This window comes from Eleutherodactylus coqui, chromosome 4 (genome assembly GCF_035609145.1).
Source record: "Eleutherodactylus coqui strain aEleCoq1 chromosome 4, aEleCoq1.hap1, whole genome shotgun sequence".
Lineage (NCBI taxonomy): Eukaryota > Metazoa > Chordata > Amphibia > Anura > Eleutherodactylidae > Eleutherodactylus > Eleutherodactylus coqui.
Window position 1 is genome coordinate 262,553,763 of NC_089840.1, and position 14,059 is coordinate 262,567,821.

The 14,059-nt window shown below is 37.0% G+C and overlaps 1 protein-coding gene across 20 annotated transcripts in view; it reads left to right on the forward strand.

Moving 5' to 3' along the window:
• EBF3 (EBF transcription factor 3) overlaps window positions 1-11,084 on the forward strand; it is a 158,294-nt gene extending 147,210 nt beyond the window's left edge. For 4 of the 20 annotated variants that reach the window (XM_066601196.1, XM_066601197.1, XM_066601199.1 and 1 more), the window contains exons 12-17: window positions 1-2; window positions 626-803; window positions 1,557-1,745; window positions 2,584-2,781; window positions 3,932-4,057; window positions 8,237-11,084. The exon at window positions 1-2 is cut by the window's left edge and continues 64 nt beyond it. In XM_066601196.1, the coding sequence (XP_066457293.1) occupies window positions 1-2; window positions 626-803; window positions 1,557-1,745; window positions 2,584-2,781; window positions 3,932-4,057; window positions 8,237-8,283 (740 nt within the window). In that variant the 3' untranslated portion in view covers window positions 8,284-11,084. Of the gene's footprint in view, window positions 3-625; window positions 804-1,556; window positions 1,746-2,583; window positions 2,782-3,444; window positions 3,512-3,931; window positions 4,058-8,178 lie in introns of those variants that run through there. The other 16 variants (XM_066601209.1, XM_066601210.1, XM_066601217.1 and 13 more) reach the window with 8 other exon arrangements.
• The last annotated feature ends 2,975 nt before the right edge of the window (window positions 11,085-14,059 follow it).

Below are 14,059 nucleotides of genomic sequence, written 5' to 3' on the forward strand. Positions count from 1 at the left end.
AGGCGAGTCATTAATGTATCTTTGAAAATCCATTCAGGAATACGCAATTTCGAGAGAGCCACAGTGTGCACCGGCTGGCAAGATATCAATACAATCTTATTTGCAATGTATGCCTTTGCCAGCCACCTTTAGGGCAGTGTAATGTGATGAGAAGCACTGAGGGGGGAAGAAGGAAGAAAAAAAAAAAGCTTCATCTTTCCCGTTTTTCTTCTCAGAGCTCGTTTTCCTATCAGAAATGACAATTAGGTGTAAGGTGCCAAAAGCATAAGCAATCATTAAGACGAGAGAGTAACCTTGAACTGGGTCCAAAATATACAGTGACTAATAGCAAAGCCTGCAGTAAACCTGCCAAGTAGAGGCAAGAGAAAATATTTGACTAAATTGTAACAGTCATGCCATTGCCCTGAAACAAATGTATATATACTGACAGATTTATTTAGAATAACTAGGTCCGGTTGGTATTCCGTACTGTAATATATTCCCGTGTCTTCTGAGGAAACGAGACAAGACAATGATGTGTCCTCCTTACTGACTACTCCAGGCTAGGAGAAGCTTTATGTGATGGCTGTTGAGACGAACACGTATGATTCCATTGGTAACAATGTCTCCGTTTATTGCTGTGTAGGAGATAATCCTGAAACGAGCAGCTGACATTGCTGAAGCATTATACAGTGTGCCACGCAATCACAACCAGATCCCCTCGCTTGCCAACACTCCATCTCATAGCGGCATGATGGGAGTAAACTCGTTCAGCAGCCAGCTAGCGGTTAATGTTTCAGAGACATCGCAAGCTAATGACCAAGGTATGTGGTTACGCAAGACCTCATTCCACATGCTTAGTTAATACCTATTCATGTTGGTTGATGTAATCAGTGCATTTGTATTGTTGCTCTTAAACTGTTCCTTGTCAACATGGTCCCCACCTCCACCCCTTTACGGAACGGCCATACATTGTTTCATCCCTACATAGACATTGTTTCATCCCTACATCGGAACTTGTTATGACATTTCAAAAATCGTAATTAGGTGTCTAAATGTTGGAGAGTAAGTCTAAAGTAGACTTAATGTAGGAATATAAAAGTCATTAGAGGGGGGGAAATACCACCCAAGCCTTTTAAAAACAGCCTTTTAAGATGAAATCAGTGTAACAAACAAGTTGTTGCCTGTCAGTGGTGGCATTTGAAGGTCTTGAAAAGGCTGAAAGTTCATCTTCTATGTTGGTACAAACCAGGAATCAAGCCTGTTGATAATTGCTACTAAGGAGCAACGTGAAAGAAACTGACACAATTGGATCGAAGAAAGCTTTTGTTGGCTGTCTAAGCCTGCGAAGGAACAACATAGTGTGTGCTCATAGATGATTTAAGCAGGGCTGGTGTGATAAGGTTATCTTAAACTGCAACAGTTGATAGGGCAGTAAGAGGCATTGTGAAGTAAAGCATGTGTGATCAATAAATCTGTGTAGCATTTGATGTGGATTCACGGGGAAGGAAGCAGAAGTGTCTATTATAAATGATAGTAACATTATCTTTTGTTTGCTGGGTTGCTGTTTCTCACAGTAGGCTACAGTCGTAATACAAGCAGTGTATCACCACGAGGATACGTTCCCAGCAGCACCCCACAGCAGTCCAATTACAACACAGTAAGCAATAGCATGAATGGGTATGGAAACACTGGAATGCCCAATTTAGGAGTTCCTGGCTCACCTGGGTTCCTCAACGGCTCATCCGCCAACTCTCCTTATGGCAGTGAGTGTTCTTCTTAATTCTTCTGCATTCAGCTATTTCTAATTTGGTTGCTTTTATTTTCTTTCAATTCTGATTTGTTTTTCATTTACTTATGGATTATTTTTTTTTGCAATTTTTGCTATGAGTTTCTGAATAAAAGGATGGGTGACTGAAGGCTGGACATTCTGGACAATTGAAAAAAAAAAGACGTAAATGATCAAAAATAGTATGTGCCAATTAAATTTCACATTAGCAATGTGAAATACTCTACAAATATTGAGTATGGGGTCTCTGTAAGATTGTCTTACTATGCTCATGCCATGCTTTCAATTCTGATCGAAAGAATGTTGTGTGGACAGTATGAGTGTGGTTCATTGCAATCCATTTAAGCGACACATCATTGTATATTTTATACAGTATGGTGTCTGGTAGAAACAACAGAATGACCCAACTATTAGCATTAAACCCTTTCACACAGCTGAACCTCTATATTTCTACTTGGAGACTCAGAAGTTAGAAGCTACAATCAACACTACCACTAGTAGTACTATTGAGAGTAGGCTAAGGATTGTTCTAAAACACAATCTAGCACCCCATAGGCTTAGATAAGACTATCTTTGCAACAGAACCCTATAATGGATACGTCTTGTCTAAATCCCTCAAGATTTCCTTATTGAGAGAGTGGCCACACCGGCAATTTTATTTATTTCAATTTTGCGCTATTATTTTTTTTTTTACTTTATTTACTGTTCCCAAACTCATAAGGCAAGACCATTAAATTCTCTTTTTATGTTTTGCCATGAGAGAAGTAGAGAAACAAACTTCTCTTTGAGTCCTGATTATTTTTGCTTTATTGCAGTAGTACCGTCAAGTCCTACAATGGCAGCCTCTTCGGTCACCCTCCCTTCAAACTGTAGCAGTACACACGGCATTTTCTCATTCTCACCTGCAAATGTCATCTCTGCAGTAAAACAAAAGAGTGCATTCGCTCCAGTCGTCAGGCCCCAAGCTTCCCCTCCACCATCCTGCACCAGTGCAAATGGTAATGGACTTCAAGGTGAGTTGAGCTTCGAATGAAACATTTTTGATTCAGTGTAATCTATATCAGCTCATGTGACAAACTTTACCTTTTTGAGCCCCCAACTAAACCCATTTCATGCCCAGTCAGGTAATACACAAGTCCAATGCACTTCACTGGGCTTTCTTGTTGTCAATGTCTTCTTGGGGAAGTTTAGCGTGCTTCCTTTTGATAGCTTCATATAATTGTAACCAAGATCATTCATAACAATAGCTTGGCAACAATGGGCCCATATGTAGCAACTGACACTATATCACTACTACTAGAGAGGTATATGGGCCCCTCTTGTACAAAAACTCAAAGACTTATGATGAGTAAATTTTATTATGTACCTAGATTCCTTATAACATGATATCATCACATATGTGACATCATCAGCAGTTAGATGGTGGCCAAGGAATAGCTTTTGCTACTCCTCTGCCATATAATAAGCCATCCATGTTTCCCTTGTCTTTTAGCTATCATGGTAATGTGTGGATGTTCTACCATTATTTTATTCCCTTACATACAAATTTCCTTTCCATTTCCTTGCCACAATTTCTAAATGTCTGAAAAAATGGTCACTAGAGTCTTGACAGTCCATGATATTTATGATAGTATTCAATGCTGCAAGATATATCAAGTATGTTTCTTATTTTTCAGACATGTATTATACTACCACATTCCAAAAATGTTGAAATTCGTAAAGCTAGAACCAGTGCTGCATAATGTGAGACATTTTCATCTTTTAATGTTTCATAAAAAGAACCGTTTTCCATTGAGATATTTGTTATTTTACTAAATACCAACACCCCTCCTTTCCTTCCAGTTGAATGGAATAAAAGATCTAAAAATCTATTTAAATCAGTATAAATTAAACATAAATGGTCTAAAATGTGACATTTGCAAAACTAACAATTCACAAAAGCTAAATAACTATTTATGTGGCAAAATATTATTCATAAAAAAACTCATATAGGATTTATGTTCGGGAGATAAAAACTACTATTAATCCCGATGCCTCGAAGTTCTCTGCTCATAATGTAATGTGACTATTGACTAGTAACTCTGTACCCGAAAACACCGCAATAATTTCTATCTGAGTAACAGTCTGAACATATGTTATTTCTCAAAATATTTTTAAATGTAGAATCTGGAGAGGAAGATGGTTGGGGAGGGTATACTACATGTATAGGAAGTGGCATCTCTGTCCTTTTTCCATTGGGCGTTTGCTTTGAGAATGGCACAAAACACCAGAGACTTCATGATTCAAAATGTATGTACAATTAAACCATAGTATCAATAGATATGAATAAGGAAACATTATATTTGTATCATGTTAGTGAGTGAATAGAAAAGATAAAAGTGAGAGTCCTCAGTTGTTGATACCTTTTATTGGGCAAACTGAAATGATGATGACGAAAAACAAGCTTTTGAGATTACTTACATCTCTACATCATTAGGCTTAGATTAATATGGCTTCATCGGGGCAAAAAAAATTGCAATCTGCTCAGAGTAATGGAAGAGCATTAAAAAAAGTCTTACTTACCTCAAATGATCCACCGCCACACCAGTTCCGGTGATTCCCGATCCCCCAACTGCTCTCTACATCTTGCTGTAGTGCTGATGTCATCGACTACATGTGACTGCTGAAGCTAATCATTGGCCAGAGTAAACCAATGATTAGTTGCAGCATTCACATATCCCTGTTGTTGGTGACATCTCCAGGATGTGGTGAGCAGCGTAGGACCAGGCATTCTTGGAACTGGAGCAGTGGTGGTGGTGGTGGTGGGGGGGGGTTCAGGTGAAGTGAGTATGGTGTTTTCTTTCCTAGATAAAAACTTTAACAATGCCTCATGAAGAGGCCTAAGTAGCCTTGGAAACTTGCAACTTGTCATTGTCTTATCAGTTTGCCATTAAAAGGTGTCAACAGCAGAAGACTCTCACTTATTATCTTTTCTAGATATGAATAATGATAGAAACCTTATCCTGCCTTGCATGATGTCCCGCTGCAATTGCTTTAATGTGGACCCATCACCTACACACAGGAACTTTTTATTTTCGGTTTATGTTTAGTTGAATTTATAGTATTTCCACAAAATTCGCTACGGGGAACCATTAGAGTCAATGGAGGAGACATTTAAGAGCCAATGCAAATATAAACAGTAGTGTTGCCTACATTGACCAACTAGATTACAGATTATAGATGTTTTAAATATTACAAACATGACACGGGCAACTACTCCAATTTTTTTGCATTGGCTTGTACAGTTATCCCCACACGGCCACAATGGTGGGCTCCATTCTCCCAAATATTACTTTTGGCTTTGACATTAAAGTCTTTCTTATGTGTAGGTGGCTGGTGCTTCATAAATATGAACCAATTAATAATTTAATACTATTATCTATTAAGTTTTTTTTTATATTTTTGACTTAAAATGTATGAATCTAAATATTCAGACATAAAATGGATAGAAACAGAAATCTAAGATGGGAAAGTCACATCCTATAAGGTGGTCTTCTGCTCGGGAGCTCCATGTATAAGCCAGAAAGAGCAGCTTTTACTCTGGCACACTCAGCCATCTATGTATTATATGGCCATCCATTTGGTCCAACCATATGGCCAACCATTTGATTGGTGGCCATATAATATGTGCAGTCATTACAGAGAAAATGTCTTGCTGCAGCTTCCTTTAGCAATGGCAACTGAACGCCATGGGTTTCTTTATGTGACAACCCTTTACATAAGCAAGTTTGTAATTAGAGATGAGCGAACGTACTCTTTTCGGGTGTTTTTGCACTTGAGCACCGCTTTTTCCGAGTAACTGACTACTCTGACGAAAAAATTCGGGAGGCGTCGGGGTGAGCGGGGGGTTGCAGAGGGGAGTGGGGAGAGAGAGAGAGCTCCCCTGTTCCCCACTGCTACCCCCCGGTCCACCACGCCGTCCGGCGCCCCCCGAATCTTTTCGTCTGGGTAGTCAGTTACTCGGAAAAAGCGGTGCTCGAGTGCAAAAACACCCGGACCGAGTACGTTCGCTCATCTCTATTTGTAATACATGTTTAAAAAAAAGTACATCCTATAAGAAAAAAATGTACAGTAGCTCTACCCGATGAGAATGGAGGTGGCCGTAGCAAGCAATCAGACTTCGCCTATGAGTAACACTCTTCTTCTTTGCGTTTAATTGCTCTTTTTCTATCATATATCTGAGTATAAACTCTTCTGCTCCATATTAAGCTCCTATGTAGCCCGCTAATAAACCACATTATTTTTGGTCGCCGAAAATGATATACATGGCTCATTTTTCAATAACAATTATTACGATTCTCGCAAAGTGCCAAATGCTAATTATTTCCCCATTCAACGTTACAGTAAATTTGTATACATGCGAGACATAAGTCTTATCAGCCATAAACTAGCGACTGTATTCCTAAAACAAATTAATATCGTTGGGATTAATGAACTGAGAAATTGAAGCTTAGATCACTACATAAGCAAATTTATTAATGTTACACATAAATTAGTGAGAAGAAAAATAAGTTTTAATGAAAGAAAGACAAAAAATGTATAAATTGCAATTGTTCATCTCCAGCCTCGTTTCATTATCATGAAGAATTCGTAGAGTTGGAGATCTACTCCTTAATAATTCGGAATGGTAAAAACTAAAAAACATTCTGTACGTATCCCAAACCAGGTTCCCCCAGTGGGCCTGAGCAGTAAGAAAATAAAGAGAGCCTTGGCTCATAAGATTTTAATTTAGAACTAGAGAAATGTCTGGTCTTGACTGGTGAGTGAGTTGGCTTCATCTGACATTACCAGTACTGACCATGTTGTTTTTCAGCTGTCAACATGACCAGTCTCTAGGGAGTCTGGGCCACTGTTTGCTATTAGCAAAACGTTAAGAGAAATATCATATGTGGGAGGCAGGGTGTTTTGCACCAAAATGTCAGAACACTCTGCTTGCTTAAATGTCCGTCTTCTTTGTTACATTATATTTTGCTGCATTCTCTTAAGAAAATAGCTTAGGATATCAGACGCGTAAAATAGATGCCCAGTCTTTTTTAATGCATATTCCTAAAAAAAAAAAAAAAAAAGATGATTTGCAGATATTTGTTCATGCTGCCTTATGGTCGAACATCATTTTTTTCTTGTAGGGCTAGAGGCCCATAAGCTCAATTGCATTAGAGTTCTGTGTTGCTGAGATCTGTAATATGGCGATCATATACTTTCATGTCTTTTTTTTTTACAAAAAGACATTGTGTTATACAAATTTTTGAGGCATGTTCCAATGTATGACATATTATGGAGGTATTCTCTCCCATAGATGTATTGCTTCGCATAGAGGCACCATATGGCGGCAAACAGAGTGCCTACAACTCCATAATATGGAACTGTTAGAGCTCCATGTGATATCGATGCCAAATGCATGGACCTTAAGGCAAACACTTTTTGAAATGAGCCAAGACATTGTAAAAAATAAACAAGCATCATACAATAAATTTAGTATATGTAGAGATGGGCATATTACATATTTACTCTGATCCCTCAGAGAACCCAACTCTTCCAGCATGCATCATGTGGCTTTTTTTATAAGTCTCATTTGACAACATTGTGTAGATGGCCATATTGGGTCCTACTTCATCTAATGAAAATTGACTTTTAGTTTGTTGGTATTGAGTGTTTCTAAAGAGTCAAGAACATTCAATATATCACATAGATGTATCAACATGGGGAAAAATGTATATGTGCACTGATATATTCCTACCATCAGATCCAACTCCAGCACATAGGAGATCTGAGGACAACCTCATGCCTTACATGGTCATCACACAAGTGGGCATATCCCACAAGTCCAGTAGACAAGACCATAAAGTATTTTGGTCTGCCTTTAATTTACCACTTCCGAATAGCCACATTGTCTTTGTCCTTTCAGAACTTGGTGGACATCTCTCAATGATCTCCTCAAGTATTAAAAGAGTTGTCTCATTTCTAACTGTTTTGTCACAGGATGTACACAGCTTCGTATACTGAACAGTGGCCTGGGTCGGTACTGCAAGCTGAGTCACATTCACTTCAATAGCATGCAACCTGTACTACCAACCTGGGCCACTGTGCAATATACAGAGCTATCTGCCTCCTACAGCAAAACAGCTAGAAGGGTAAAACCCCTTTAACTCTATTGAAGTGATCAATAAAGTCTACAGATCACAACCAAAGGGCAGCAAAATTCTGCAAATCAACTTCTAGAATTCTAAAAATATAATTAAAAAAAACAAACAAAATAAAGCCTAGAGCCCCCAATAAAATAAAGCATTTAATTAATCTGTAGGTCTTTCACTGAAAAAATAGAGAACATGTAGGCCTGTTAAGCTAATGTAATCTTTCCTCTTTTCTTCTAGCTATGTCGGGTCTTGTAGTTCCACCAATGTAAAGTCACTTTTGTCTACTTGCTTGTAGCATCAAGCTTCAGAAGAAAGCTTCAGGGGACACATTTAGTGTATTAAGGAGTACTGACGGAAACCAGTATCTTCAGAACAAAAAAACCACCGAGAAGCGAAATGCTACAAACTCTTTGTTTTACAAAGATTTTATTTGAACTTATTAGAACTCGACCTGCAAAATGATCAACTTCTTCATGAACAATTCCATTTTGTCGACTGAACTTTTCTCATATTTTTCACCTTTCTCAATCCTGAAGAAGATGGGGAAAAAAGCGACGCCTATTTTGTACAAAGTTTCTGATTATGTCTTGGCTATGTCTAGTACTTGCTCTATGTTGGGACAAAAGCGTTGTGGATGCACCGTTCCGAATTATCATGAAACACTGATGAAAAATGCCTCAGAACATTTTTCGAGTACTCATTATTGGACTCACAATGGTTGTGTATCTCTATAATGTGAAATATTTTTTTGTGGTGAAAATGGGGGCCAAGGAGGTTTGAGCCATCAAACTGGAAAAAAAAATAAAAATATATGAATCATTTAAATTGGGGGGGGGAAAGCGGTAAAAGGGGAAACGGGTGGGGAAAGGGTTTATCATTGCTTAACTTCATCTTAATGAAATGGAACTTTGTAACTTATTGTAGTTAGGAATTGTAACTTTGATATTGAATTCTCTTGCCTTCAACAAGCACACTGACAGAGGGAGATGCTACTGTCTGTTGGTTCCAATATACTTCCACTGCTAGAGCTTCCTGTTAAGCAAGTGTGACCTGCATCATTTTTTTCAACTTCTTGCTCGCACTGTATACTATTGCATTCTTAGGCTACTGTGAAGTCTATGTTTCTTGTACCAGAAAATTGTCCTTTTGACTTCTAGAACCTTATTCCCTAATGTGTTTTGTATGTGGTTATAAAATTGTAGACTTTTGTGATTTTGCCAAAGTTGTAGCTAAATATTTATACACTTGTCTTGAATTTTTTTTTTTTTCCAGATCCACTTAAAATATTTGAGAGCCTATTTTATTTCTTATGCATTTTGGGTAAGGAATAAAATAATCTTGACACTTTCTTTCACGTGAACACTTGCAGTCACTAAGGGAATTTATTTTGTAACATATGAATTATAAATATTGTATTTATCTTTGAAATTTTGTATATTGCTTTCCATTGTTTTATTTTTGTTCTTGTATGTATGTATGTATTATTATTATTATAATTATTGTTATTTTTTAATTTTTTTAAATTTTTTTTTATTATTTTGGGCTGGTGTTGACGTGCTGAGAAAAACAGCATTAAGCCAAGAAAGGTTGCCTTCATACTGTACGTTTCTTTTTAATGAATCATGGTGTCCATAAATTTCATTTGTACTTTCAGAAATGTTCTATTGTTTTAGACTTTCTGTCCTTTTTTTTTTTTTATTATTTCGAGGAAAAGTAAAAAATTCATTCTTTATTTTTATATTATTTTTAAGTTATCTGAACAAATGATTTTTTGGAATAAAAGTTGTTTGTTGTATAGTCAAAAAAAAAACAAAAAATTGTGCCACATGGCTGTAATTAATATTAGTAGAACAAAAAAAATGTGCATGATTATCCAACCGCAAATACGACGATGGGCTTTGTGGTTGTATGTTTTTTTTTTTATTTTATTTTGTTTTTAATTTTTTTTTTTTTTTATAGAATGTAAAAATCATTTTAGCTGCCACTCATAAGACTTGCCACATAGTTAAAAAACAAAAAAAAAAAAAAGCGCGCTTACTGGACAAATTCAGAGGCCGAAAATAATTTTAAATATAAAAAAATTCACAACTGATATTTTGATTAAAAAAAAAAAACGTTTGCCACATTAGTTTCTCTGATGCCTTAAAATAATTTTCTTTTTTTTTTTTCTTTAAGACAAAAAAATAAAAACATTAAAAAAAAAAAATATTTTGTGCTATTTATCACAGGCTTTACACCATGATGTCTAATCATCCCATCATTAACGATGATTTCTGGTGTAAAACTAAAAATAAATAGAGAAAAAACAAAGCACAATCTAGGTATAAAATGATGTCACTCCTTTTCAGCATCTGTCTTCTGCTGCACTCTGCACTTCCGAATCATGCACTGTTTATAGGTTTCATACAAATTCACAGTAAATGCTCAACTTTTTTACATATTTTTAAAGGAAATTTTTTGTAGCGAGTCCCAGTAGCTGAGACTTTTTAATTGGAAACAAAAATGTCCTTGGTAAACGATACGACTTATTAGTGCCAAAATCATAGTTTGTAAAGGTGATGGGCCGGTTAATATTTTTGTTTTCCTTTGCACTATAGGCATTGCTATTACAGCGGTGTGAATACTTTTGCAAACTGCAGCAGAATTAAATTTCTACACAAAAAAAAAAAAGGAGAGACATTTTATTTTAATTTCTAGGCAAACCGCATATTAACAATGTGTTATAAAATAGCGAAAGCTATGGAATAACACGGACTTGAGATGCTTTGCACATTTATGTTATGAAAGCCGACAGGCTTAAGCTAAATGGGAAAAAAAAATCTAGACACTTTTAAAAAAATAAAAAAATAAAAAAGCCTCATTTTTATTTTGTATAGGAAAGGTTCAAATAAAGAAAAAAAAAGAGGTCACGTGTACATGTTCAAAACATTTGCAAGTTATTTCATTAATGCAATCTGTTTGTGTTCTAGACTAGTTAGTCAATTCACACATTGTCTCCAGAATGAACGCTTCACTAAATGGTAGATCTTACTGTTAAAGACCCTACAATAAGATTGTTTTATCTGTACATTTTTTTCAGATATTTAACTGTATAAAATGTTCATTTTACACAATATTTAATTAAAGTATTTCTTGTCTGTGAATTTTACTTTTTTAGTAATTTTATCTGAAGTTTGATTATTAAAAAAAATCTTGCAAAACACCAAAAAGGAACGGAACGTTGAGGTTTCTTTTATACAAAATTCTACTTCCGTGATTTAGAAGAGTTGAAATCAACATCACAGTCTTTAAAAAATGGCCATAAAACATCAGTTTTGAAAAACAAAAAAAAAATCACGCAAGCATAAAATGTTTACAAAAATAATAGGTTTCACATGATACACATTAGCTGTTATTTCCAGCCAGAGATTTACATACATTGCAGCAGGCCACAAAGTAAATATCAAAATGGGGCTCCCTTCTTGTGCTGGCTAACATTACCACAAACTTAGATAGAGGAGCTTGATGCTTGCTGACTCTAAACACCTTTCCATGATCCTTGTCTTATTCCCCCACCCTTGTTTTCTAACATTGTAGGATCTTAGCAGAGGGAATCCCTACAAACTATCCTTAGGATAAGTCATCAACAGTTAAAAGTGATAGAATCCCTTTAAGGGCTCAGTCACACAGGCGAATTGGCACCCAAACACCGATGCCGATGCACCCGTGTAACTGACAGTTAGAAGACGGTCGTACCTGAAGACGGATGACTCCACGCAGCGCTGATGAAAGAACACATGACCGGCAATGAAGCTGGTCACATGTTCTTTCCTCCGGCGCAGCAGAGAGACGTCCATCGTCAGGTACGACCATCTGCTACCTGCAGTAACACGGGCGCCGATGCGCCCATGTGACTGAGCCCTAACGTGTGCTGAGAACTTGTGCAGGGATTCCGTCGGCAAAAATTCTCATCACACATTAAAGGGATTTTATTGCTTTATACTGTTGACGACTTATCCTCAGGATAGTTGATCGGCAGAGAACCACCACCCATGATGGCCACTGATCATCTGGCCCTCTGTCAGGGTACTGGGTTATACATTGTCATTAGTGGCCAAGGCCAGAAATGTAAAAGCCAGCTTCCATTGATTTCAATGAGGAGTCGGCTATTACACTTCTAGCTCTGACCACTGATGACGATGTCCAACAGAGGGCTGGATGATCAACTGATCAGACGGTATCATGAGTGGTGGATCCAGCCGATCAACTATTGATGACCTATCCTGAGGATAAAACACTTTTAAAATGAAGTTGCCGATACGCATAAGATAAGTGTTGGCCTTAGTGGCCAATTTTGACCATTTTGATAAATCTTCATTTTGGAAATTATTGGACGTTTCACACATGGCAGAAAAATCCACCCTGGCAAATCCACACTAAAATGTTTACATAGATTTGCAGTAGAATTGCTATGGCATGCTGAAGCAATTCCATGGCACATTTAGCCTATTTGCAAGGCGATGTTGGTGCTGATATATTTGCGGTTAAATTTTCACCTATGTTTGAAAGTACCTTTACTCGAGCTGATAGAAGACTGTTGTCTGCCAAAACTGTGATCGGCTAGGTTGTTTTTTTTTTTACTGTTATTGGCTGAAAATATAAGTGTATAAAGTGACGGGCCAACTGTGGGCAAACATTTTCTGCTTTAGGCAATCTCACTTAGGTTTTTCACATTTTTTTAACTGCTTACCTGATCTGCTAGTTTAGTCTGGCTCGTTCATCTATGATTGATTATCCACATTTTGGTCGATATTTATCTTATGTCTATAAGCAGCTTCAGGGCTTCAGACAACCTTAGTTTAATTCACCTCTACAGCATGCTTCTGCTTTTGTTAGATGTTTTCATTTTTAGTTTTTTCCATTGACCCAATATTGACACATGTTATTTAGAAAACTAGTAATACAATGGATGACGTCCACTGATTATATAGTTTGTCTCTCATCTGTCGAACATAAGAAGATCATGATAGACTGGGTTTCATCCATAGTGTCTACATTTTAGGATCATGTTGTTGATCAGGTGAACCTGAGTCAGGCTTTGTGTGATAAGCTTACTAGTGTACTTGGGATACATTTGTGCATCTCTAGACATGTGTATTCTGCCAATGCATCGTTAAAGGGTATATTTGAGATAATTCCTTCTTTGTAAAGATAGGACATTTTATACAATAAAAAAGAAGCTATGTTCACTGGATCGACCTCTCTCTGCTGCAAGTGCCCCTGCTCTGGTCCTCCCTACTGGGCTTTGTTTACATGGCAGAAGTCATTACAGGCCCATATTCACACAAGACCACAAGGATGGGTAAATGTACACCCATTAAACAGTGAAATATTAGTATGAGATATCATTTGATATCTATCTGTATCTGGATGAGTACTTTTATTTTTAAAAAGTCTAAATGCTCATCATTAGTGATGAGCAAACATTGGAAACTTTTGGTTCAGCTGGTTCAATGAATTTAATCGAAAAGTTTGATTCAGGTCAAATCAAACTGGAACTTCACCAATACCCTTGAAACTGGTGCATAACACACCTATAGCCATGAAAGCCCTCTTATGTAACCTAGGAGTATATCTAAGTACTTACAGCTGCTTTTAAGGCAAAGTTAATGAAAAAAAGGAAAAGAATAGGCAGATGAAAAAAGAAGAAAAAGGAAGGAAAAAGACGAAGGGAAAATAATGCTTTTTCTTCTTCTGTTTCCTTTTTCTTCCTTCTTTTAACTTTTTCTCCTTTTTTTTTCTTTTTCCATCTTTTTCATGCTTCTTTTAGCAAATTCAGGCGAGATGAACAAGCCAAGATTCTGGTTCTCACCGAACAGAACTTTTAGCAAAGTTCGACTAGAAATAGGGTTCTACTGTTTCGGTTTTCTCAACACTACACATCATTTCATGGTCAAATCTTAACCTTAAGACCAGCTTATTTTAGACCCAGTGATCAGGTACTTGCCTGTGGCCCAGGTTTTGCAACCTCTGACAGTCAGGTAGTACAGCGAGCCATGTAGTTTCCTTGCAGTGGGACGTAATAGAGGTTTGGGCTGGGTCCATCAGAATGAAAGCTGCTGATACTTAGAGGCTCTAT